At 39.2% G+C, this 24551-nt stretch overlaps 3 protein-coding genes across 3 annotated transcripts; 1 reads left to right on the forward strand and 2 right to left on the reverse strand.

The window, feature by feature from the left end:
• Nucleotides 1-319: 319 nt before the first annotated feature.
• brcc3 (BRCA1/BRCA2-containing complex, subunit 3) lies at nucleotides 320-7971 on the reverse strand. The gene is made up of 8 exons (XM_036524573.1): nucleotides 7701-7971; nucleotides 7222-7341; nucleotides 6811-6898; nucleotides 4331-4419; nucleotides 3770-3825; nucleotides 3107-3238; nucleotides 2708-2751; nucleotides 320-2057 (listed from the first exon to the last, which is right to left on the reverse strand). The coding sequence occupies exons 1-8, from the start codon at nucleotides 7803-7805 to the stop codon at nucleotides 1894-1896; spliced, it is 798 nt and encodes a 265-aa protein (XP_036380466.1). The 5' UTR covers nucleotides 7806-7971; the 3' UTR covers nucleotides 320-1893.
• A 250-nt stretch (nucleotides 7972-8221) lies between these two features.
• Nucleotides 8222-8900, forward strand: cmc4 (C-x(9)-C motif containing 4 homolog (S. cerevisiae)). The gene is made up of 2 exons (XM_036524277.1): nucleotides 8222-8438; nucleotides 8712-8900. Exons 1-2 carry the CDS (start codon nucleotides 8381-8383, stop codon nucleotides 8849-8851), a joined length of 198 nt encoding a protein of 65 aa, XP_036380170.1. The 5' UTR covers nucleotides 8222-8380; the 3' UTR covers nucleotides 8852-8900.
• A 386-nt stretch (nucleotides 8901-9286) lies between these two features.
• On the reverse strand, nucleotides 9287-14754 carry fundc2 (fun14 domain containing 2). Its single transcript, XM_036524276.1, has 5 exons — nucleotides 14455-14754; nucleotides 11622-11766; nucleotides 11433-11508; nucleotides 10767-10895; nucleotides 9287-10426 (listed from the first exon to the last, which is right to left on the reverse strand). The coding sequence occupies exons 1-5, from the start codon at nucleotides 14468-14470 to the stop codon at nucleotides 10349-10351; spliced, it is 444 nt and encodes a 147-aa protein (XP_036380169.1). The 5' UTR covers nucleotides 14471-14754; the 3' UTR covers nucleotides 9287-10348.
• Nucleotides 14755-24551: the final 9797 nt, after the last annotated feature.

Here is a 24551-nt window from a genome sequence, read left to right on the forward strand (position 1 = left end):
GTAGACTGAGATTCAGTGTTACCAGCGAGGATATATTTCAGGAACGCAAACCTGGGACTAGTCTATCCTCATATAGAACCAGTCATTTTCAATCATAATGTGGCACGCAAACCAAAGGGAGAACCTCAAGCCTTTTCATCTCACAATGTATCTTTTTGTATCTTTAGTGATGATTCTTATAGGCTGTGTCTGTGTCAGAGAACACAGACCTGAGAGGCCTGCAGTGTACTGACACAGAGTCACGGTAGACTCGAGTAGGATCTGACCGAGGCACTGTTGAAGTGAAAGCAAAACTATGCACAGTTGAAGACAAGTGTGATTTAATTTCTCCTACATAAAACAGTACTGTAATCCAAGCATCAATTACATTTCCCATGGTTAAGTCATCCCCTGTACCACATGAAAGGACCCCTAATGCACCCGTGCCTTGACATTCTCAAGTTTAAACATTTCATTATGGCACAACTAACAACACAGTATATTTCCTACAGATTTCAGTGAATGATAATGTGCAATAAAATCCCCCTTCTTTCCATGAAATAGTACAACACACAAAATGACCCATGTCCTCTGTCATTCTATTAGAATATCCTTAAATACCCACTATCTTATGTACTATGCTCAGAACACCAACCCTTTGACTAAGGTGTTCTGATTCTTTGACTGCTAGACATCAATACAACAACTTAAAAATTCAGGCTGTGGTCATATAGATTGAGAGTCTTGTATAAAATAAAATTTTGACATTATATGCGTCAGGAAGCCATGGCAAAGTAGCACTGTCATATAAACTGACGAGTAAAAAAGGCTCAAATAAAATAAACAAAATAAAATTCAGAAAATAATTCTAAGCACATACCTGAGGCAATACTATCCTTTCACATTGTACATATGTGTTTATGCTGAACAACCTCAACCAGCCCTGTGTGTTACAGGGCTAGGAGTTAAGCTAACCATTTATGATGAGGGGGCAGTAAAAATTAGCACAGCTGACCACAAGGGGGTGCTAAAATATCACACAGATTTGAGACAAAACACCTCTAGAAGTACAAATAGGAGTACCATTTTTTTCTCAGCCACTAGGAGCCTCTACACAATTTCTACATTGTCCTTACTGAGAGAATATTAGTGAGTAGATCAGTGCGGGCACCTGGAACAGTTTTCATGGAGAAAAACCTACTGTAACAATCTGTTTGTTCATTGGCTTTGGTTCAGAGCAGACTGTGAATTCCCTCTGACCTTTACATATCCCGGATGGGCTGACAGTAGGAACTAATGACTACACCAATGCATCCACATGCACATTAAAAAATCTGCACAGCACCTCCTCTCAACTGACGCCTGTGGTCAAACAGATATTTCCAAGGCACAAGAATAAAGGAGGTGTGGTACAGAGTCTGTGTTTGAGGGCATCACATTGTGAAAAATTGTGGGGAATCGTGCTGTGGAAAAACTGCAGATTCAGTGGTCTGTAAATCACATGGATCGACTGGGCCCACCATATCAGCAAGTACACAAAGCATGAGGAGTCGGAATCAGGGCAGAATTTTGTTCATCATCATGCCCTCAAACAAGGAGCTGGGGGTAAGTCTCTACTTTTGATGGACAAGGTCAGGGGAAAATAAACAGTACACTAAGATTAAGCAGGTCAGGGCCAGAGGAACAGAGTTGTGAGGGAGCTACGGCAGCTTCCCTCTAGGCATGACCACAGGGTGCATACTTCAGAAAGCTCAGCAGCAGCTCAGACTGCAATACAATGCCGAGGTATGTGCGGAGGAGACCGGTCGGACGACAGGGAAGTACGCGCGCGGGCTGGGAAGAACGAGGAAGCTCGGACGCCTGGGCGGTCAGGTGACCCCCGGGCGGGCGTGTGCGGGCGCGTGCGGGCGCGCGTCAGAGGGTGGTGCCGCACATGGCCGCCAGCTCCTGCGTCAGCCTCTCCTTCTCCTGCTGCAGCTCGCTGATGCTCTGCTTGTTCTGCTCCAGCCGGTCCTCCAGCCACTGCAGCAGCGGCCCGCTCACCGCCGACATCTGACTGCACAGGTTTTTGGTGAACACTGCGGGCCCGCCGGCACGCACGCCGGACAGGGGAGAGGAAACACAGCCAGAGGAATGAGACACAGTGGCTGCCATTCAGCAGGACTGTGTACAGTACAGTACAGATAATGGGAAACATGCATTCAAAGACATCCGATTTCAAGGTTGAAATTTGTTGCTTAGACAAATATAAACAATGAAGTTGATGCCTGTGTATGAATATCCTTCCAAAAAAATGTATTATTTTTATAAAAATATTTTTGGCTACTTTGAAGAATCTAAAATATAAGATAGTTGCTGTTTGGTCACTGCATAATTTTATTTGTGTTATTTCATAGTTTTGATGTCTTTACTATTATTACAAAATGTGGAAAACAGTAAAAATAAAGCATAACAGTTGTGTCCAAACTTTTGACTGGTACTGTATATAAGAGAGTTTGCCCCTTTTTTCAACTGTTTATCCCCACTATGTGACTTGAAGAGTCTAGCATTTGATTCTTTGTTTATTAATCATCAACATGCTGAGCAATATAAGGAAAATAACGTTCAATAATTGATATTAATATGTAAACAGCCATCAGATGTTGGATCTGCACTTTGCCAGGGCAGTGTCTATAAATGTAAAACTGATAGTGTAGAAGATAATTGTGAACTACGAAGTGGTGAGTACCTGAACCATTGTGTATCTTCGTAATCGGATCAAGATGAGTCAGACTGAAAGTAGAAATTGAATAAAGACAATGCACTGCAGTTAAATCTCAGTAACCTCTAAGCCATTATACATAACTTAATCATGATGCCAGTGAGTGTTCTCTCCCTCGATACCTCAACATGTTTTTACATCATATCTTTTTTAAACCTCTTGCCTCTTAAATGATTATGTAAGCGCTCATGATGCAACGAGACCACTGCACCTTGCCATGCCTGCATATCCGAACACATCAAAAAGGCTGCAGACACAGAGCTAAGAAATAGAGAATCAGGGAGTGTTCACTTCAGAGCTGCAATTCGGGAAGAATCCAGAAAGAGCTCCTTGCCAAAGACGCAAAATTCTGCAGTGAAATCATACCTGTGGATTCTCCGATAGGTGTCTTGCTCCTCCTGGCAGAGGATTTTGGGAAGCTCGACGGCAGATTCCAGGCACACTTTTCCGATGGCTTCATGTGGCACCACATGGATTGGGATCTCAATTCTCTCATATCTTATCAACACAAAACATGAAGAGCTTCACACCACCAGCTTTTCCATCACTGCCGTCACCTAAGCTTAGCACAGCTCATTTAGCTGCATCAAACAACATGGAGCAGTGCCAAGTAGTAGTAAGGATGACTGGTTTTGTTTTATTGTTTTTTTTGTTTTTTTTTTTTTACCAGAAGGTTGTTATCAACCTGAATCGCTTCAGTTAACACCCATCTGTATAAACAGACCCTATATCAAGTGTAAGCTGTGTAAATCTGCCTGCATAAGGGTGTCTGCAAAGAAAATAAACAGCAAGCGCCAGTAGTTTTAGTGAGTAAAACTACTGGTACTTCTGCGAATACACTCCAGACATGGTGCAGGGTTAAACAAAGTACCGTGCAACTGGAAAGTCCAACATTTTTATTCATGAATACTACACATACACACACAACTATCACCGTATGAAGAAAATAGAGTAACACTGTCATTCAGGCCTCATTTAGATGCCATGTTATGCAACAGTCAAACATTCAGAGTGACTCTGCACACTTACTCAGAGCCCTTCTGAGCTTGTACTGACTGGAAGCATGTGTAGAGGACTCGACCGGTCTAAAGAGGTAGAGGGACAGACATAATCACATCATTCACTCTAATATCGTGCTGAATATAATGACTGATTTTAAAAAAGCAACATAACGCATGGCCACGAACAACTCGGATGTTTAATCATAAGCCTAATACTTAACAAATGAAAGACAAAGATAAGCAATGTACTTTCTATTCCACCTGTCGGTATGCTTAGCTCCCAATACCTGATCACCTACACTCAGAGTAAGTTTCTGATGTATAGTAATGTTACTCTTATGGCTCAATCTTAGGTACTATGTGAATGCTAGTGACAGTTGGGGTATTATTTAGACTGAATCTTGACACTTAATCAGCTGAGATATTCCCTGCTGTTCTGTGCCTATGTCCTTATTTTTGCTGCTCTTTATATAGGCCTGCTTTTTCATAATGACCTTGTAAGTCACTCTGGACAAGACATTCACTCTGGATAAGAAATGTAAATAATTATAATAACAACAAAAGTAACTCTGTTTTCCATAGAACTGACCTTTGTGTTTTTATCCTCAATGAAGCAGGAGAATATCAACCCCACAAAGCCTTGATCCATCATCTGATACATAGCTTGAGTTCTTACATCTGTGGAAAGAAGTCTAATTATGATAAGGTCCCAAAATGTTCCTCTCTAGGACACATTCTTTTTTTTAATGCTTTTCCCCTTTTATGCAAACCTATTTTGTAATCACCACTTGTATGCTTTGTCTCACTGTGACAACCTCTGCACTCCCACAGGAGTGCTGGGACGAGACAAATGCAGTCTTCCGAGACACTCGCATGTAGCCAATAAACATTTTTCACAACCCGCATTACAGTGGAGTGGGTGCTCACTGAAGGATAGGCTCTACTCTGCTGATGTCATTCGAGCAGCTCATAAGTGCTTGATGAATTGCAAGGTGTCCGAGAATGGTGGGACAAGCAATCTCTCACACACACACACACACACACACACAGACACAGACAGACACAGACACAGACACAGACACAGACACAGACACAGACACAGACACACACATACACATACACATACACATACACATACACACACACACAGACACACACACACACACACAGACACAGACACAGACACACACACACAGACACACACAGACACACACAGACACACACAGACACACACAGACACACACAATCCTGCCCATGGACAAAAAGCCAATCTGTGGCATCGCTGTGGGTTTCTAGTCATTGTTTGCTGATGACATGGCTATGATCAAACCCAGACCACAGAATTCAGCTTGCGCTCATGGTAGCACCTAAACCACTGAGCTACTCAGCAGCGCAAGACATTTTCTGAAGTTTTTCTTCCCTTGAAACAATGGAAAATGTCAGTTTTACCTCTGAGGGTGTCAGAAAGCATGCCTCAAAGTGTTACTGACCTAGTTCACCTTATGTTGTAATAATACTTATTAATTGCTCCCTCGGGTTACAGATGTTATTTCCCTTTTACAATAAAAGCAGAACAATAACACTTGAATATTGGTAAAGTTGCCCCATCAAAAAAAGAAAGCAAGTTATCCCAACAACACATAAATCGTGAAGGCAATCGTGAATAACTCATGTGGGTGAAACAGGGGCTGGTGGCTTTATTCCCCAGCTTTTAGACCTCCGTCCTCTTTGGGGAATCGGTCATCACAGATTACACAACACATTTGTGCATGTGCATGAGATAACCAATATCTCAGCATACACATGGTCCTGACAAAGGCAGTGTAATAAGCCATGCTTCAGAATGTTAAAACACAGTGGTTACACAACAAAGCACAAGGTATCACTGGTGGAAGCTAATATCACAGCAGTAAGCGAGAGAAATGTGTTTTTCCCCCCACTGCCGTCTCTTATCAGTCTGCACATTCAATGAGCTTTTAAATGACAGTGTGGTCATCAGAGTTTTGGGACAGATGTGGTCAGTGTTTTTCCACAAAGACAGACTGTATGAAGCACAACCAAATGTATAGGTTTATATTTCAGTCTCCATGTGTCCCACTCCAAGCGTACACTACAATGCTGTATATTTGATTCAAAAGGCACGTGGCGATTGCCTAGCTTTTTCACCCTTATATGAGAAAGGTCTGAGTCATTAAGCCTTTACAGAGCACAACTTTGTCATCACATCACTTTTCTCAGCATGTAATTTCTCCTACAGGCATATGCTGTACACTTCAGCAGCAGAACAGCTAACCAAGTCATTGTTTTCTATGGGCAAAGAAAGGACTGTCTCAGACCAGCACTGCCCTCGCAGCACCCAATAGTCTCAGGGATAACTCTCAGTCCAAAAATCACTGAGGCCATTTCCAGTGTGGCTTTTGTGATGTGAAAGACAGAAATGTGGTCTAGTCAGAACCCATCATACTGGAATAGGGGGGTTTCTCCCATCTGGTACCCAGTCAGTGAGACGTAAACACTGAAACAAGCAAATGTGCTAGTTTATGATATAAAAATCTGCTCTAACTAACTCTGTGTGCTGGGCCCGCTGATGCTGCTGACTCATGGTCAGGCTGAAATACAACTCAAAACATCCTTCATCCAGTCATGGCTCCAGCACAAGTCCATGACCCATACTGTCCGGTGGAAACCCCTCTGAAACCCCCTTTCTTGTCCCTTGTCGGTACCTACAGCAGCAAGCTAGAGCAGCAAGGACGTTACACCACTACAAACGCAGCAAAAGAAACACAGAGCAAGACAGCGTTTTCAGCAAATGTGAAAGCGGGCTGCTGTGGACAGGGTTCCTAATTGTGGTGTTTTGGTCAGCCGGCTCGGAATGTTCCTGAAAAAGAAATCTAAAGTAATCTAAAGAGGAAACGCTAACATTTGCAATCTTCTTGCACCATGCATTTCATATCAATCAAATGTTGTTCCTTGATTCATTACCTGTACACACTTATGAACTCTGGGTGTTGTCTCTACTGTTTGTAGCGTTGTTAAGGTGATTGTTACTAGGCTGAACAGGGGACTTACCAACATGTGATGGCCACACAGTGATGTGGGGATGAGAATGGTACCACCCAACTACTCTCATGGGACGCCCTGTCATTTCAGCCAATCTGTGGTTCTTATTAGGGAGGAATACACATTCATTTAGAAAGTATGACAACAGCATTCAAATGTCGTATGTCTTACTTATATCATCATACCCCTTTTGTTGAACATCCTTCTAAGAGCTTTAGACACCTCACAGATATCAGTTTACTTGTCTATACTTGTCACTATTTCCGTCACAGTCACAGTCATAGAACATTACATGAAAAGAAAAGGTAACTCAATTTACACACTATACAATGGGGCCGAAATCATACACAGCAAGCTATGGTAGTTAACACAGGGATCAGACAGAAAATTGTTCAAAACATGTCGCCAGCTAAAGGATATCTCCGCTTCGGTGGAAGCTGCAGAAAGCTGCTCAGGTGATATTTCCACGCGGTCTTTCCTCTTGTCTGATCGGCGTAAGATGATCACCGAGTGAATGTGAACAATGCGGTTAGTATCCACCTGTTGGCATATTTAAATCCAGTGCTGTTACCAATGTAAATACAATCGACGGGCTAAATACTCTGTAGCACAAATTTAATAAATGCATTTGGCTATTTACGTTCGCTAGCTAGGTACAAACTGACAGAACAATGACGTTTAGCTAGTTTGCCAACTGGCTGACGTTCCTATTAGCTATTAGCTTAGCTAACCTCCTTGCCAAAACAGAATTCAATATGCATTAGCCAACGACACTTCACTACTACAAATAAGTAATTCACTATGACAAATTAAATTGACCTGTTTATGACAATCAACGGTGCAACGACACAGACAGCTCATAGTAAGTACAGTAAGTAGCTCATTGCAAGTCTACTCACTTCTCCAATGCAAAGTCCCATTACTTCTTCTTTCTCTGTGCTTAATGCGTGATTCATACAAACCAAAAAGGCGTCCGATTCCAGATGAACTGCGCTAACTGCCATTGTAGAGGTTTTACAAAAGTATGTTTAAAACTTAAATTATGTTTGCTAGCTATCTAACTAGTTGTCTATCCAACATTAACTAGCTAGCCATTTAGCTTCTTAAAAAGTGAAAACTGCATACTTCTAACCAGTCCCCACCTATCTGGTTATTTTGTTTTCCTCAGCGTTTCCGTTGCTACACTAAATGATTCCGTTGTGCAACACCTATCTTTATTGGTTCAATATATTGCTTTGTCTACTGATTTACTGACGACTATTTCATCAGATTCTCCACAGACAATACAATGTGCAATTGTATAGATGTCTTTGTCAATCCAAATGACAACCACTGACGACATGCTTATTGTAGTGAGTATTGATATTGGGAGTTAGCCTTTTGTTTCCCGGTCGGACAACGTTTGTGTGTGCACCGATCATTCTCACACTTTTTGCATTGCAATGTGACACTGAAAACTACTGACTGGATGGTACGGTGTAGAGCCACTACATGAGAACGATATATATGTAAGGTTTCGAACGAAGTAATTGCGTCTGGCGAACCGTCTTACAGTCATTTTCTGCACCACCACTACAAAATGTCCCAAAAAGATCCCTGTCAGAAGCAAGCATGTGCAATACAGAAATGTTTACAAGGTAACTAAGGTTCTATGGCTTAATACTAGAACTGCTACACTCGATCTAAGTTGGTTTCGCCAACTAACGTAGCTTGCTGATGTGTGTTAATTTGCTGCTAGTTGGTTACGTGACAGTCTATGTAGGTACCTGGCATCATATGTTTGCACCATCCCTTATTTACCGAGCTAGCTCGTTGACTGCAGTGGGTAATGAGCTGTTAAACTTTTCAGGTCAGCGTTTTTTTTTTTTTCATGCGTGCATTTTCACGTCATCTGTCCCTCGCCCATACAGCTAACAAGTACATCGAGAGCCGATGCGAGGATGTGATACGAGAGATGCGGCGGTGCTGTGCGGCCCACGCTGGAGAGGAGTCGGTCTGCTGCTCCGGTTTTGCAAAAGATCAGAAGACAGAAACGGAGAGGAAAACGTGAATTTGCGCAACTCAAGAGAGCTGTTCATATTATATTTAACACACGCGTCAATTATTCAATGTGGAATTCCGTAAGACAGCTGTGTAGTTTTCTCTGCGTAAATGACGCTAGCATATTCGCTGGGATCAGCTCCTTGCAAATGTATTCAAAAAGATCCATTTACACTAATAATCAATTCCAGTTCCATTACGTCGATTATTGAATTTCATCCAGTCGTTTCCACCATTCACCCCAGCTCCGCAGAGTCACATATCGTACTTGATTAAGTGCAGTTATCCCGTACAACAAATGTTTTTTTAAACAGAGAGATGTTTAGAGATTTTATTTCTCACAAACAGAACATTAATCAGATCTGTAACAAAAAGTCGACGATGTAACTGAAACGTGAAACATGAACACTTTAAAATGGAGTGATTTTCTCTTCAATAAAATATTTTGAAGTGCATTTTGATACAAGCCTCCGTTATTCGTAGCTATGAAGCATTTATGATTTTTTTATTCAACACGATTTAAATTGTCACGTCTCTGTTGTGCTTAGCAGAGCTTTACATTTCCATTATTAAAGGGGATGCCCTGGGCATAAAACCAGATTATTCTTGCAACAGAAGAAAACATTTTTCTCACAAAGCCTCAAGGTACATACATGCATACATTGATTAAAACATTGCATTTTAAACTTCAGGTCGTAGAAAGGGGGCTCTTTTTAACCCAAATGTAATCTAAACTAGCATCCATTCTGACTGACCAATTATGTACACTCTTATTGCAGTACAAGAACTATCAAGAAATCAACTCAAATAATGTTCATTTGACTTCCAGCAATGCCTAGGCTTTGGTAGGTCCAATAAAACATCTAAGACAACAAGGCCAACTTGAACAAGTATACATTCAAATGCCAGTACATGGAGACAATCATAACTAGAGCAATAAAACAGCTCTGTTTAAATTTAACATGAAATTTAAGGTCTCTGGAACTTCCACTTTACTTTGGTATCTTCGCCAAACTAATGAAAATAATGGGGGTTAAACCAACATTACCTCAATATTTAAATAAAAGTACCCTTGAATACAGTAAGCAACACCCATACTTCTCAGCAACAGAAATGGTCAGTGCCATCCTGCAGCGGCAAGGAAAAAATGTAGGGCAAAATATCAATCGCTTCCAGTCACTATAAGTACGTTCACACACACCCTGATAAATGTTATTTTGGCATATCATACTTGTAACTTCGTACAGTGCAAATAAGCTTTACAGAATATGCTGCTGAAAATACAGATATTGTGGCCATGCTGAAGCCTGAACATAAATGTTTGGCTCTCACCTGAACTAATTTCCAAAATTCTACGTTGTACAGCAAGTGCTTGGAGTACGGTCCAATACAAGATGCAGCAAGACTTAGTTTTAAATCTCTATATAAATGATAATTTGCATTTATAATATGCAGCCTCTAAGAAAACTGAGAAAAAAATATTAAAGAAAAAAAAAATTAAAAATTCCTAAGATGCCAGACCAATCAGAAATCCCCCTGCAAAGCCTCCAGTGAGAACAATGTTCTTCTTCACAAATGTTTGCACCTGGAAAAGAGAACAGACTTTCAAATTCCACATATACAATTTAAACATGCACATAAATTCCCCTATGTGCTGGTGAGTTGGTGTTTAGCATTATAGTCTCATATTGCTTTGTTATGATTACAAAGAGTGTAATATATGAAAATCCTGAAACTGGGCAGTTTCAGCACTAGAGTGAAATTAATGAGCTTGAGACACTTTACTGAATATGTAATGTGAATATGAATGTAATGTTATGAACACTGTCAGACCGCAAATACATAAAGTGACCATATTTGTCTACGCATATAGCGTTGGTGCTAAGATTTGTTTTCATGTGGGAAGTCAGAAGTCAGTCCTTTACCTCTTCTACCTTTGTCCGTACTTCTTTCGGGGGCTTTTCTGTAGTAAGCTTCAGCTGCTTCTTTGCCTTGTTCACATCACGCTCCACTCTTTTCCAGTCAATTTTGATGTACCCTGTGTGGTTAGCGATCTGAAACACATATCTTAATCACTCACCACTGACTGAATATCTGGCATTATGGTCATGATTATCCGGAAACTGAGCCTGCCAACATAGATCTGCAAGTTTAAACCCAATGCAGGACACTGCTGTTTTACCAATGAGCAAGGTGCTTGCCTTCAATAACTTCAGTAACATACAGAGCCATGCAAATTGATAATATGTAAAACAGTGAGCCAAGTGAATCACCCTAGATAAGGGCACTGCCTAAGCAAATATACAATTATAAATTCTGCCTTTTGAATTTCATAGTTAAGATATGTTTCACATGTCCTGGTATTGATGTGAATTGCACTTCTCAGGTACATCTTTGTATGCAGAAGTAACTTGGTCGAGTTGGCACTGCTTTTCAATGCTTAAGAAAATGTTATATATACATAAGAATGAGCCCAATCCATTGACTGAAGACATAATATGTCCTTTTGAGTACAACGAGGGAAAATTAACTAGTTTTGCAGTTAGAATATCATCGCATATACTAGGGTCAAAAGTACAGTGGGCTATTACCTGTAACAGAAAGAAGCCTCCACCCACTGCTGAAGCAGCCAGCTTCCCAACTTTCTGAAACAGAATCCCTGCACACCTGTTCCGGGTAAAAAACAAGAGAGATTTGTTTTCTCAGCTTCATCACAATTCAGAATATTTTACTTTTCCACTTAAAATTAATGCTAAATTAAGGAAATTAAGCTCACACACCAGCCTGTCACTCCTCCAATTATAAGCTGTGTGGCCACTGAATACTTCTCTGCAGCTGGCCCAGAGTCATTTTTCCCGAAGACTCGGTTCCACCATTTCTGCTTCTTGGCATACTCAGCCAGGTCTTTGACATCAAAGGTGTCCTCTGGGGAAAATGCACCACACATAATGATGAGGACCAATCATTTACAACCAAACTAACCTTTTCCTTTTCTGAAAATAAAGGGTAAATTTGTACAAAAGCAGGAGTAGATCAGTAAAATAAATCATAAGATGCATAAATGCAGGCAGTGATGAATAGTGGCCATGGAACACATCAATCTACCCATGTGACCAACTACCTTGTAGTTCATCATATAAAGAATGTGCATCAGTTGATGAATATCATATTACGCTAGCATAATCTATCTGTTACAGTAATCTGTAAATATGACCGTATCACAGCAGCCATATTGTTTATATATCAATATAGACAGAGAGCTAATGTTTTATGTAGCAATATAAAGAAGGGTTATAAATGTGTAAACTCTGAAATGGACCTATGCTTGAGTTGTCTCTGCAAGTGGTTTACACACAGTCTGATATGGCTACCAAAATGTGGCTTCGTATCACAAATCATCATATGAGATGCAGTACCAATCCAATGACACAGAAAAAATGACGTCTAAGGCTTTTTTTGCCAAATCCAGAATGGCTGTAAAAACATGCTATTTTCCTGCATAACCTAATGGACAAAATATTTACTGTAAACAGGGATATGCCTTGTTTTTGTATACGGTAAATGGTTTTTATGCAAGAACAGGTGGTACATTTTATTACTTGGATAATTTTTTATGGTTCTAACTGCATATTATTTGTATGATTCCACATGTGGAAAAAATGGTACAGCAATATTAACAGCAAATGTTAACTCTGAAGGGGCTGAACTTTGGAGTCTGGCACACTGATCTCCCCATTACATTTTAAAAGAGGTGCGCTGGAGGTCACTCTGGATAAGAGCATTTGCTAAACACATTTAATGTAATCTAACGTAGAAGGTTTGAGTTTGTCTAGAGTTAAACATAATCACTCCGCACCTGACCCCTGGAAAGCTGCTGAGTGAGTGTTGAACTCACTGCTATCCGAAGCCAGAAAATTTCCATTAATGACGCTCACCTTGTTTATTAACTTTAAAAGTGTACAAAAATTTTAATTCTACTGCGATCAAGGTGAAATGTGGCAATCTTTTAGGGCTGAGATCGATTGAAGATCTTTGACCTCTACTGTCTCCTGCAGTACTCTACTGTCTCCAGTTTCTGCACACTAAAACCACCTACTCGGCAGGCAAACGTGTGTGGAAATTCTCCACAATAATCAAGAGAATTAAGTTCTACTGGGGATGGATTTCATACTGAATGGCCTTACAATAAGAAAAACATTTCTTGACCTCTGCTGTTGTCCAATCTAAAGAAATGACCTTGACTACTTCATCCTTCACACCAAGCGTCACGACAGAACCCTAATATAGCTAATCTACTGCAGTGAACAGATGGTCACTGGTGTCGTTTTCAGACGGACGGATTTGCACTTGGCAGGGCGGCCAAAAGATTGGATCAGTGCATGCCACTTCCTGCCCGACAATGTTCAATGCTTTGCGAACCGATCAAGCACAAAGATGGGCCGTAAAACATGAGACTTTCCATAAGGAATTTGGTTTATTTCTTTTGCATTAGTTAAATGAAAGCCTTTTGTGCAACATTCATACAACACACAAGCATGCCTGAATGTGCCCTTTGCAATCAGTTCTGTCCTTTTATAATTAACGCAATCTAATATTGCTTGCAAACGGCCTAAAAGTAACATTTTTAGATTCTAGTAGCTTCGAAATCTGCCATCAAACCAATCTGCCATCAAAAACATTTCATGCAGCCAAGCTGCTGAGCCCCCTCCAAACAGACGCGCGTTTCTGATGTTATCACAGCAGAGGCCACCTATCTTGCTAGCTACCTGTCTTGTCAGCAACTGCAAACACAGCTATGAAAAGTGGTTGTCATCCGTAGCTATCGGGCTAGACCTTTACGATGCTTGCTGCTGAACTGCGGTGCGTACAATGTGATACAGGGCCTGTTAACTGTAAAATAAGAAACCACGCTTTGCTGCCACTTCTTCTGACTAAAGACGTCTGATAATACTAATGTAATACGTGTGACCTACTGTAATGTAATGTAATGTTATACGTGTGACCTACAGACTGTGTTAGCTAGCAAACACCCGTTACTGTTTTAAGCTCTTGCAAAAACTTTTTTACTCAGAAGAAAATGAGACTGTATAGCTATGTAGAGTTTATAACATTTAGTTAGTATCAAGATGTTCTAGCATGTGCTGTAAGGTAGTTGAAGCTCTTTTGTCACTGCCTAACATTTTATAGCAACCTGGCTAGCTAGCGAACTCAGCTTGACATTCGCTTAGCTAGGTACCTAAACGATTACAGTCCGACATAGCTAGCATTTCGTCAATGTGCATATAGCAAACCTTTACTAGATAATAAATAGACGAATATCTAAACAGATAACACCGTTTTAGGGTTAGTTACAGTTTACTTAGTAGTTAACTTGTTTGGGTGTCGGTAACTGCGTGACAGTATGTTCGATTGCTAGTCTAGCTAGCAAGCTAATGGTAACTACTCTACTGCGAAAGAATTTCACCAATTTTCTGAAGGGTCGTTGCAAAATATATTACCATCTTATGGTAATATATGCTATGCATGCTATAATCCACTAAGTTTACACATGCACTCGTAAAACGAGACGGTAATTTCATGAATGTGCAATTGCACTGCTTTGTGAAAACTTACCTCTTATCTCGGGCATGTTTACGTTCGTTTCAACCCGGACGTAGTTTCACGACGAACACAGTGCGACCAAAAGCTGTCGCTCGGCGTTTACTCCGTCGTTGGGAGCTGAGACACTCCGCCCTATTCCGAGCCCCTTATCGTCGAGGAGCGCATAGATCTATCCTTATTTGACACCGCAGAGCCTAGCACAGTGAATGCTCTGTTGCGGAATTTGTATGGCAGCTGTTTTGCTGATTTAGAGGCTGAGGAGTATCAGCGATTTTAGACCGTCTTTGGTACGGTGCACTTACGCAAATTGCGTTGCAGACCTCTTTCACCAAATGGAGATTAGTAATAGGTTATGATGTCGCATGGGTGTGTAGGTATGCGACCGCCATATTAGAGAGACACACTTCTCAATGAAAACTTTATTAGTCTGAGAGTGTGGTTTTCAGAGTTACACACAGATTCATAATTGTTTTTTTCCACACTGGTGTAGCTAACGTGGCTTTCGTGAAAATGCAAATGTATATTAGAGAATAATATGGAAAAAAGAATACGACTTTTGTATTTTCCCTGTGTGTTTCTGATTGGCTCATAGGGTGGACAACAGCTGTTAGCAAAAGTTCATTTCGATTTTTGAGTGGAATACTATGGAGGTCTTGAAAAAAATATCTAAAAATATTACTATAGAAACGATAAATAAGGTATGGTAGCGTGTTTAGCGAACATATTTTGTACTGATATTATTATTATTATTATTATTAGTAGTAGTAGTAGTAGTAGTAGTAGTAGTAGTAGTAGTAGTAAGAGATACTTGGTCCAGCTGTTTCCATTGATAAATGCCTTAGACCTGGAGTAGCTGGCTCCAAACTGTCATGCCGCCGCGATTCGTCGCAGATTCACAGGTCCCTATCAGAGATTTTCTACGTTAAGGAGATTGTTCACTGTGCGTTTACTTCCGTCACGCATATAGTTTATGAGTATGACGGACGAGCGTCACAATGATCAATGGAAATGTACCAGTTCGGCGCGTGTAATTGACAATATTCATTGTCGAAGCTGCAAGTGTTCTGATTTGCTCTGAACATTCTGTAAGGGGCGTGGTCCAGAGCAGGCATAGACAACAAAAGAGCCCCTCATCTCAAAAAGAGCTCCACTTGTGGGATGTATTTTGTAGAAACGAACGTGGCGACTAGTGTGGGATTTTCCAAATTCCCATTCACCAGAAGGAGATACCAGTACATTTAAATTAGTATGTTAATCCCAGTTTCATGAATATAAGAATTTGAGAAAATTGTGTATTTTCTTTTGACCCAACTCAATAAGGAGGCTTGAACAAGTTGTTTCACCTTTTCTAATCTCAAACACTGGGCTCTTATTGGTTTAATTTCAGTCTCTGAATGGTGAAAGTGCTTTTCATGATGAAGAGCCTACAGCTAGGATATTCTGAAGTAGTATTGGCCTTCAGTATGAGAGGATTTTAGTCTTATGCTCATGATGTTGTACCAATATCCTTAATAGAATTAGAATTAAAGGATGTTTTGCCTTTTATGGGGAAGTGTTTGTGTACCTGTTTACTTTTAAGTGGTCTTTACTACAACATACAGTTAAAGTGTTTTTTGATAAAATATTAAAAATATACACACAATTTTTGTAACAACATGATAATCAGAACCACATTGCAACTTCAAGCAGAAAAGGCACATTACAAAAAAGTGAATAAAACAAGTCATTGCAGAAGAATCAGTGAGAAACTGTAAAAAAAACCCAAGTTAAATATATCTACACATCGGTTTTTATGAATTTGTTCTATTTACAGTCTTTCAAGAAGTTGTTGATAAATTGGTTTTGAACTTTTCTATAAAAGTTATCTCACTAAATATTCAGCAGTATTTCTTTGATTTGCACCCTTAAATGTTGCTTGTAATGCCTAGTTAATCTTGTTTTCCATATCATGATGCAAGGGTGTCATTTCATTCACAAAACTGCTTCAACCTTGCACTGCGTGCTCACAAAACATTCTTAAAATGAGCAGACTGTAAAATATACCTTCTTAAAATGAAAGCAAAAGAGAATAAGGTGTGTTATTTTCTGCTGCCAAAGCAGTCCTCTTTAAAGTGAAAGGAGCATATAATGGTGCTTACAAGCATACACACCTGACCCTCTTCGAAACCCAGTGACACTGTATGGGATCTTATTTTGCCTATTGTCAGTATTTTTAGTCCAAAGCTAATTCCATCATAACCTATCCATATTAGCTATATGGCTAGATGGGTTTTCAATATCCATTTTCTTTGTAGTTGCAAACTAGTTAGCTGGTTTAAAGACAGGATGAAATGTTACAAAACATATAGTTTGAATCAAGAATGGAGGTTGACACCCTTTATTTGAAATAACATGTTTTTTTGGCTATTCATTATTGACCCATCACATTTGGAGGTCTCAACCAATCAGAGTCTTATGCCTGAGGTGACAAAGTTGTCCAAATTACTGTATGAATCTGTCAAGGCAAAAAGACACTGTTTCATATTGTTGAAGTTATTATAAATACAGCTAGGCTGAAAATACCATTTTTTTTTTTTTTTTAGTTTTGTATAAAATCAGTTTCTGCATTCTGCTCCATGGAAAATTGACAGGTCACAGCACAGTCAGCATCATTTTCATTTTTCTGCAGCTCTGGCAGTGGAACCGATAGCTTCCAGTTCCATTGTACTTCTTCTCAGTACAGTCACAAGTACACAGACACCACCAGGACCTCTTCTGACACTCGGGAACTTCCAAAATGTATGACAGAAGTAAACCGGAGCTGAGTATCTGGTAATAATAAAACTACAGAATTTTTAACAAATAGACCAAATAGTGTGTTCTGGACTGAAAAAATCCTGCTACAAGGTTTCTGATTTGCTGGCTTGTTATGAACATCCTCGAAGGCTCGTGATGTAAACCAGAACATCCATGCAGACAGCACCGGAGCCTGTTGTTACTGACCAAAACCCTCTAGACAGAGGACAGAAGAAATGCAGGAGCTGAATCTGGTCATGACAGAATGTCTGTGAAAGAACATCTGTGCCTGTGTCCTTGATGTGTGTGAATTTGACAGTCCCAAGAATTGAGTCCTTAAAGGGAATGTTGCTTGGCAACAGAAACATTTTCAGTTATTTTTAATATATACTGTTTTAGAGAGCAGTTTAATAGTTTCAGTGGAATGAGGATTCAGATCTCACAAAGTAGTTCAATGAATGGCTGTAGCTAGCTAGCAATAGTATTACTCAGTTGTATTAATCTGTGTCTTGTTTTGAACAATTGTGTGTCTGCACATTTGTGTAAGATTCTTTGTGTCTCAGATCCTGACAGAAATTGCTTTCAAAAAGATGACATTTTCAAGTATTGCTTCTAAATAAAACATATGTGTATGTATGCTTGTTGATTGGCTAATATGATGGGCACACTGAATAAGGTGAACACAATGTCATCTGTATTTTCACTTTATATTTACTAAGGTGGCAGCCATTGGTTCAGTCCTGTTCTATGACTGATGCCATACCAGTATGGTACCTTGGACCCAAAAATAGGTTTGGTCCATAAAAGTGTCATTGGAAAACTGCAAGAATTATAACAAAAGTAAGAGTTTAATAAAAAATGCTCTTGATGGCCTGTCAAAGTTGATGAGACCAGGAACTTGTGTTTTTAGGTTGTTTTTTTTAGAATACAGCAAAAATGTTAAGGATGTTTGTTTTAAACAGCAATGAGTCAGGCACTAGTGTCATTGCATAAATAAGATCAATGGATCTATGTAGAGTTAAAAAGAGAATAAAAATTGCAATTTTTTCTTCAAGAATTTGGAAAAATATAGGTAGGAGTATGGATATTTAAAAAAAAATATTTGAAATAATATTTTAAATAACAGTGATAAAAGGGAAACACGAAAGATGTCCGCAGCTGTATTACTGTTCTAGATGTTTGTACCTTTCTTCTACGTGAAACTGTAAATGCTATATCTGTCCTTAAAACAGTCAGTGAATAGAGACATAGACAGAATTTTCATTGAAAATTATACAGGGAGTCCTTTACCCTGTCAAATTACTGTACCCCTGTTGGATAATTCTCTATTGTCACTGCCTATCTCTGTCTATTTTTCATTGTCGTTTTCACAGTAAGCTGTAGATCTTTAATTTTTACCACTTCAGACACAACCAACAGTATTCAAATGTTTGATTTGTTATGCTAAACAAAACAAAGACATCAGTTGTTCAATATTTTTTAATGTTCATTGAGGTATGCATATTCCCTAATGAATTTTATGTGAAAAAATGTGATGTATTCTCCCTCAAAACCACAATTCTCCAACATCAATACCAATTCAACATAAACTTGCTTCCTTTAATTAAAAAAATATATTATAGCAGATTGTTTTTATACTGAATAAAAACATGCACTGTACTTTTTTAACACATACATGCATTCATAATTAAGATGTCAATATATTATTTAATATAATATTTAAATATTCAGATGTCAACAGTCTTCAGTAACCATTAATATTTGTAGTTGTTTCAACATTTTCCATCATGTAATTGAAGAAGAAATGTGTAGTGCACTGTGGAAAGAGATATTAAATGAAGGCATGCAGTTTGTGTTTTGTTTATATGTCTGTGTCAAGTACAATCCTTTCACCTGAATTACAAATAATCTTGTATAATGTGCACAAATAATGATTGAATCATTATAGTGCATTTAGTAGTATGCACCCTCAGGGGTAATTTATAATTGCAACCTTTTCCAGAATGTATGGAAAAGATTTGCTTCACACAAAATATAATGCTGTTTCAAATATGCATGATCAAACCAATAAACTTGATTTGCAGTTTGAAGAGAAGGTATGTTTGGGACTCTCAGTTGTGAGCCACAATGATATGGAGCAGTGAATATGATTTGATGTTTTAAGAGAAGATAAGCTTGGACCTGTTATAATTTTAGAAAATACATTTCATTTGTAAAGTTCTTTTCTGAAATACAATGTGGCTGCACATACAAAAAAGAATGCAAGTAAAACAAATACATGGGCAAGTTCAAAATGTATTAAAAAGATAAAATATCAAAGAAATATCAAGAAAACTGGTCTGGTGTATTTAAATTGTTGTTTCTCAGAGATACAGCAGAATGTTCCCTATCAAATCAATCATGTGTACACTCCAAAACTAGACTAAAGTAATAATTTATTTAATATAGAAATATACAAGTCAATCTTTTTGTGAAGTGTGAAAGAAAACTGGGTTTCTAACTAAAGAACTAAGTGATAAACAAAAAACAGATCTCAATGTCAAAAAGGACCAAAAACAAGGATTTGGTGCTTTAATCCACCTCTTTAATGGTTTTGGCAGCACACAATTATTTTGGGTACTTGACAGTAAGTCTGTTAAACAGGAAAAAAGACCCATGCTCATGTAGCTGATGATGTCATTACAGACCCAGTAATCAGATGTAGCTGTAAATGATTATCACACAGACCCTACCCTGAGTACTGGGTAAGCAAAGGACATCACAAGAAGCTTACACAGGTCTTCTATCACTGTTGAAATCCACCTGAAATTAAAGTCTTTACATGTTATTTCTATAAAGAGCTATGCTTTAAGCACTGGTTTCAAAATTCCAGTTTTTCATCTCTTCTTAAATTGCCATCCATCTCCTTATGCATACTTTCCTGAAAAATATATTTAAAGTTCACATTGTGATAAAGTTAGAGGGAGAATGAAATTCAGCATCACTCTAACAAAGGAGATCACTTTACCGCTTTGATGATGTGACTGCCATTAACACGTGCCATTCTTTGTCCTTCTGTGCCTTGAGCTGTTCTCTTTTAATGTCCCATTTGGAAAGACACTCCCGTTGTGGTAGGAATGAAACAGTTTGTGTTTCTGTATTAGTAGGAGGGGAATGCCATAAGCCTATTATCATTTATGTAGTACAAATTGTTATTTCCCTAAATGTCCACATGGTCTGGACCAAAGCCAGTGTACTGTACATTCATAATTCTGTCTCACTGGTGCTTTTTTTTCAGCTTTCAGTTTAAAAAGAGAGAAGCTGGTTTATGTAAATTACACACCACATGCCCCCCACCCCATGAATTTCTTTGACAGTTAACTGTTCAACCCCTACTTCCCTCTGGACTGAGAACAGCCCTCCTTCTTCCTGTTTCACTTTTTTAAAATTCTTCATATAGAAAAGTGGTCTCTTCACTCTAAAGGTCAGCGGGCTTGTTCTTTCGTTTGTTTGCTTGTTTACGCATGACAGTTTTCACAGGACACTTAACAAACAGGTGAAGCATTCTTGTAAAAGATATTTTGGCATTTGTGGCCATTTTTTGCTACTCCACTGGTAACATTTTTTTTTTCATCTTGATGAATAAAACATGAAGCAGCAAAAGTTTCTTTTTTTTGACAATAACTCTATTGCAAGCCTCAACACCAACAGTTTTAAAACATACATGGCATTTGAAAAACACTGTTTCATCCCCAAACATGCATAACATTTATGGACCACACATGTAATATATGTGTGAAAGTAAAAAAGTTTGCATCAAGGAATACAATTCCTCAACATCAGAAATTATTTTAAAACCTTTTCTCTCCCTACTTAACACATTTGTTATGTAGTTTTTTTCACTGGCAATAGATGTTTTTGGTCCCTGTGTGGAAAATCTGTGGATAGACCGTTTGTAAAATCATTTTGAACAAGTTTGTGGGGAACATACCTGCTGGGGTGATACAGTACCTGGTTACACCGAGTTGCTCGTGCTCTGTCACTGAGCGCTGCTGCTGGCTCCACATCCTTCCTGCTTCAGCGACCCCGAATTCTTAGAATCCGTAAAAGCGACTTCCTTAGCTGCAGACGTTGCTGCGTGTGAAGGATATGTATCGGAGCTGTCTCCAGGAGAGACAAACTCGTACCGGTTTCTTCTGAAAATGACTGAGAGGGAGACGGCGGTTCTGGTTTAGTACTGTCACCCTCTGAATTTCCCCTGGGTCTCTCCCTACACCTGGATGGGAATTATGAATGTTAGTCACCTTACAGGGACTGTCCCCACGGCTAAACTTCATGGCAGAAACTCTATGGCTCAACATATTCACACAATGTGTGTTCTCATTAAGCAAATGATCTCATTTTACTCTTCCCTAGCAAATCATAAATTTGCTGTGAGACGGTCATGCACCATGTATTCACAGAATCCTAGCACAAATTGAATGTCGACAAGAGGGCGAATATGAAACTGAAACAAATTGTTCATCTCCCTTATTTCATTTGGGAAATTTTTATCCACTTTTTATGTGAAAGTGGTCATGTTGTTTGTTTTTTCCCCTCAGTGAAACATGTACTTTCTTTGGTTGTTGAATGACACAATAACAGCGCATTCAGCGTTTGGTTTCTTTGCAAAATCCTGTATATAATTTTTTTTTTATTTTGTGAAGGGGGTGGGGTTGACAGGGGCAGTTTGGATACAGAAGAAAAGAATTTTGGACAAAAGAATTTTTGATATGTATTATGTAACACATTCTACACTATATAATTATATTCTACCTATAAAGTGTTTAAAAATATTTTAAAATATTTGTCAATGAAAATTCCTTGAGATTCCAGAATTCTACTTTTCATTCTATGAGTTCAATCAAATATTTCAGACTTCAAGTATTTCAAACATTTCAATATCCCAGAAGTCAGAAAGGGGAGGGGAATAATTGTCTGAAGCCTGGCACTTGTATTAATCATTTGTTGAGTATTATGGGGAAAAATTGCCCATCTACACTGAATCAATGAGTATTCAAATTAAAATGATCATAATTCATTGGTATTGTTGAAAATTGTGAAGGAGACATGTAAAACCCAAACATCCAGGTACGTTTTTCATTTTTAAGAGTAATTAAAATGATTGCCTTTTATGTTATCTAGATTATGGTACCTAGATTTTCATTTATTCGATGTTCACACTATGGACTATTAATTTCATTTGGAAACATGAAAGCATATTCAAAAATAAAGATGTTTGCCACTTTTTATCATCAATCGTCATACTAGCTAATTTCCTTGTATTCTTAACATTGTGAGATGTAGGGAACATGCATTGTGCAACTGAAAATATTAAAAGAAATTCATAAAAGAGTATTTAAGTGTCCCTGACATACATGCTCCCTTGCCTGATTTTGTGTGTGTGTGTGTGTGTGTGTGTGTGTAGGTGCCTAAGCATTACCTCATCCAATCGTTATCAGACACTGTGGTAGTTGACCTTCTGCAGGGTCTGAAGTGATATCATCATTGTTGAAATCAGCAGAGTTGACTTCATTCAGAGGTCCCTGTGAGCCATTCATTTGCATAAACATTTTGGTGAATCATACAGACGCTTGACACCCAAAGAGGGGAAAGTTTATGAAGCCGGTATACAGGAAGTCAGCAGTTCGTTACCACCGGCGGTGGGCGGGGCTTTTTTCTGCTTACTGGTGCACTCCTTTTGATGTTCACAGGGAGCGAGAAGCTGGTGCAACCTGAGATCAAACACAGCATACGCCATCCTCAGCGTCTGGCATGAGAAAACCACCGTTTCACCCCCAAACTGCACGTGTGCACAGCAGATTTAACTGGTCCGTTTGGAAAATGGAGAGTCATACAGGATGTCTGGCGGGAGCAGGGAGCAGTTGATAGATGGGGCAAAGTTCTGACTCAACCACATTCAACGGATCTCTTTGGAGCTGAAAGTTGCAAACAATAAAACCCCACCCTCGTTAACGTGTTCTATACAGACACTTCCTGTATATTCTCCCCACCCATGGTGTACTCCTGCCAGTAAATTGTAAGATGAGTTACTGCCCACCCAACCACCAGGCACACTCACTCACATTTGTGGTCATTATGTAATTCCCTCTGGCAGCCAGAGAATATGCTCAGTGGCTCCTCAAAAGGGATTCCAGGGTAGAACACCTGCTTAACTAAATTTACTATATAAGCAACAGTTTGTTTCAAAACCTAAATAGATATACCCTGTCTAATAGCATATTATTAGCCCAAAAGGATGCCCATTTGAGTGATGAGGAGATCCATGTGCCAGAGATCCATGGCCAACAAAGCTTTATTCTTGGGTCCTTATCTAGAGTTTTCCTTGGGTGTCTTTTAAGTCATTGTAAAATGGTGTAACTGGTGTAAGTTTGGTGTAACTTTCAGTCTTTCAGTCTGGCTTTTTATCAGAATATACAAAATGAATGTACAGTATCTTTAAAATTGTTTGTTGACGAGACACTATCTGTACCTTTTTAATGCTGTTATTTTTAACACAAAATTCATTTGTACAAAATGAATATACTAACCCATCCACAGCTTGCTCACTAAAAGAACCATGCTCCATGTGTAATTTGACTGAACTACTTTTTCCCTTTGTCCAGTCTAGAGCACTCCCTGCTTCTCCAGTTCACAATTTTTTAAATCTCATCATCCAGTCTCAAGCATTTTATATGAAAAGTTACATTAGGCACCCCTGAAGAAAGCACTGTTTTGTCATTACAGTAATTCAGCACATTATCTTGAAAGAAAGAAAAGGAACCTTGGCACAAAGATGCCAATTACAGACAATCAGAGCAGAAACAAAACAGCACACTGCCACTCTCCTGTATCCTGCTGTGCCATCTTAGAATTTCACGGGCTCCCCGTGGCCACAGCAAGGACTCAATCCAATCTGAGCTAAACAGGGACCAAAGCTGTTACATTCCAGTTAATTGGAAGTCATTCATTACCGAGCGATTACAACCATCAGACTTTGTTGTTTTGAATGCAGCCATGGCCTTGACTGTGACCGCAGTTTGACAGAGCAAACAATGGTGTTTGTGCACAATGACAGCGAGGCTGTGGAGTGCGATGAGACGGAATTCTCACTGCAATGGGTTCCTGGTTGTGTGTCCCACCCCATGGTAATGGGTACCAGCCAAAGTGGGCAGCAGGATGGAGATGAGGATTTCTGCAGAACACCATCTTGGGGGGGGGGGGTGTAAAAGGCCTACCCCCAGGCTAACCCTGACCTACAGTCAAAGTGTGCTCTTAATTATTATACTTCTAGCACATTACATTTGCGTTACATT

This window comes from Megalops cyprinoides, chromosome 3, assembly GCF_013368585.1.
Source record: "Megalops cyprinoides isolate fMegCyp1 chromosome 3, fMegCyp1.pri, whole genome shotgun sequence".
Lineage (NCBI taxonomy): Eukaryota > Metazoa > Chordata > Actinopteri > Elopiformes > Megalopidae > Megalops > Megalops cyprinoides.

What these genes read in the sequence shown, in the direction of transcription:
- brcc3 (XM_036524573.1), bottom strand. Translation starts at nt 7,805, where the DNA reads ATGGCAGTTAGCGCAGTTCATCTGGAATCGGACGCCTTTTTGGTTTGT. An exon ending in TTGAGGATAAAAACACAAAG is followed by an intron (nt 3,826 to 4,330) that starts GTCAGTTCTATG and finishes CTACCTCTTTAG; the next exon opens with ACCGGTCGAGTCCTCTACAC. An exon ending in CAAGCTCAGAAGGGCTCTGA is followed by an intron (nt 3,239 to 3,769) that starts GTAAGTGTGCAG and finishes TGTGTTGATAAG; the next exon opens with ATATGAGAGAATTGAGATCC.
- cmc4 (XM_036524277.1), top strand. Translation starts at nt 8,381, where the DNA reads ATGTCCCAAAAAGATCCCTGTCAGAAGCAAGCATGTGCAATACAGAAA. An exon ending in AATACAGAAATGTTTACAAG is followed by an intron (nt 8,439 to 8,711) that starts GTAACTAAGGTT and finishes TCGCCCATACAG; the next exon opens with CTAACAAGTACATCGAGAGC.
- fundc2 (XM_036524276.1), bottom strand. An exon ending in GAGGCTTCTTTCTGTTACAG is followed by an intron (nt 10,896 to 11,432) that starts GTAATAGCCCAC and finishes TATGTGTTTCAG; the next exon opens with ATCGCTAACCACACAGGGTA. An exon ending in TACGGACAAAGGTAGAAGAG is followed by an intron (nt 10,427 to 10,766) that starts GTAAAGGACTGA and finishes TCTCTTTTCCAG; the next exon opens with GTGCAAACATTTGTGAAGAA.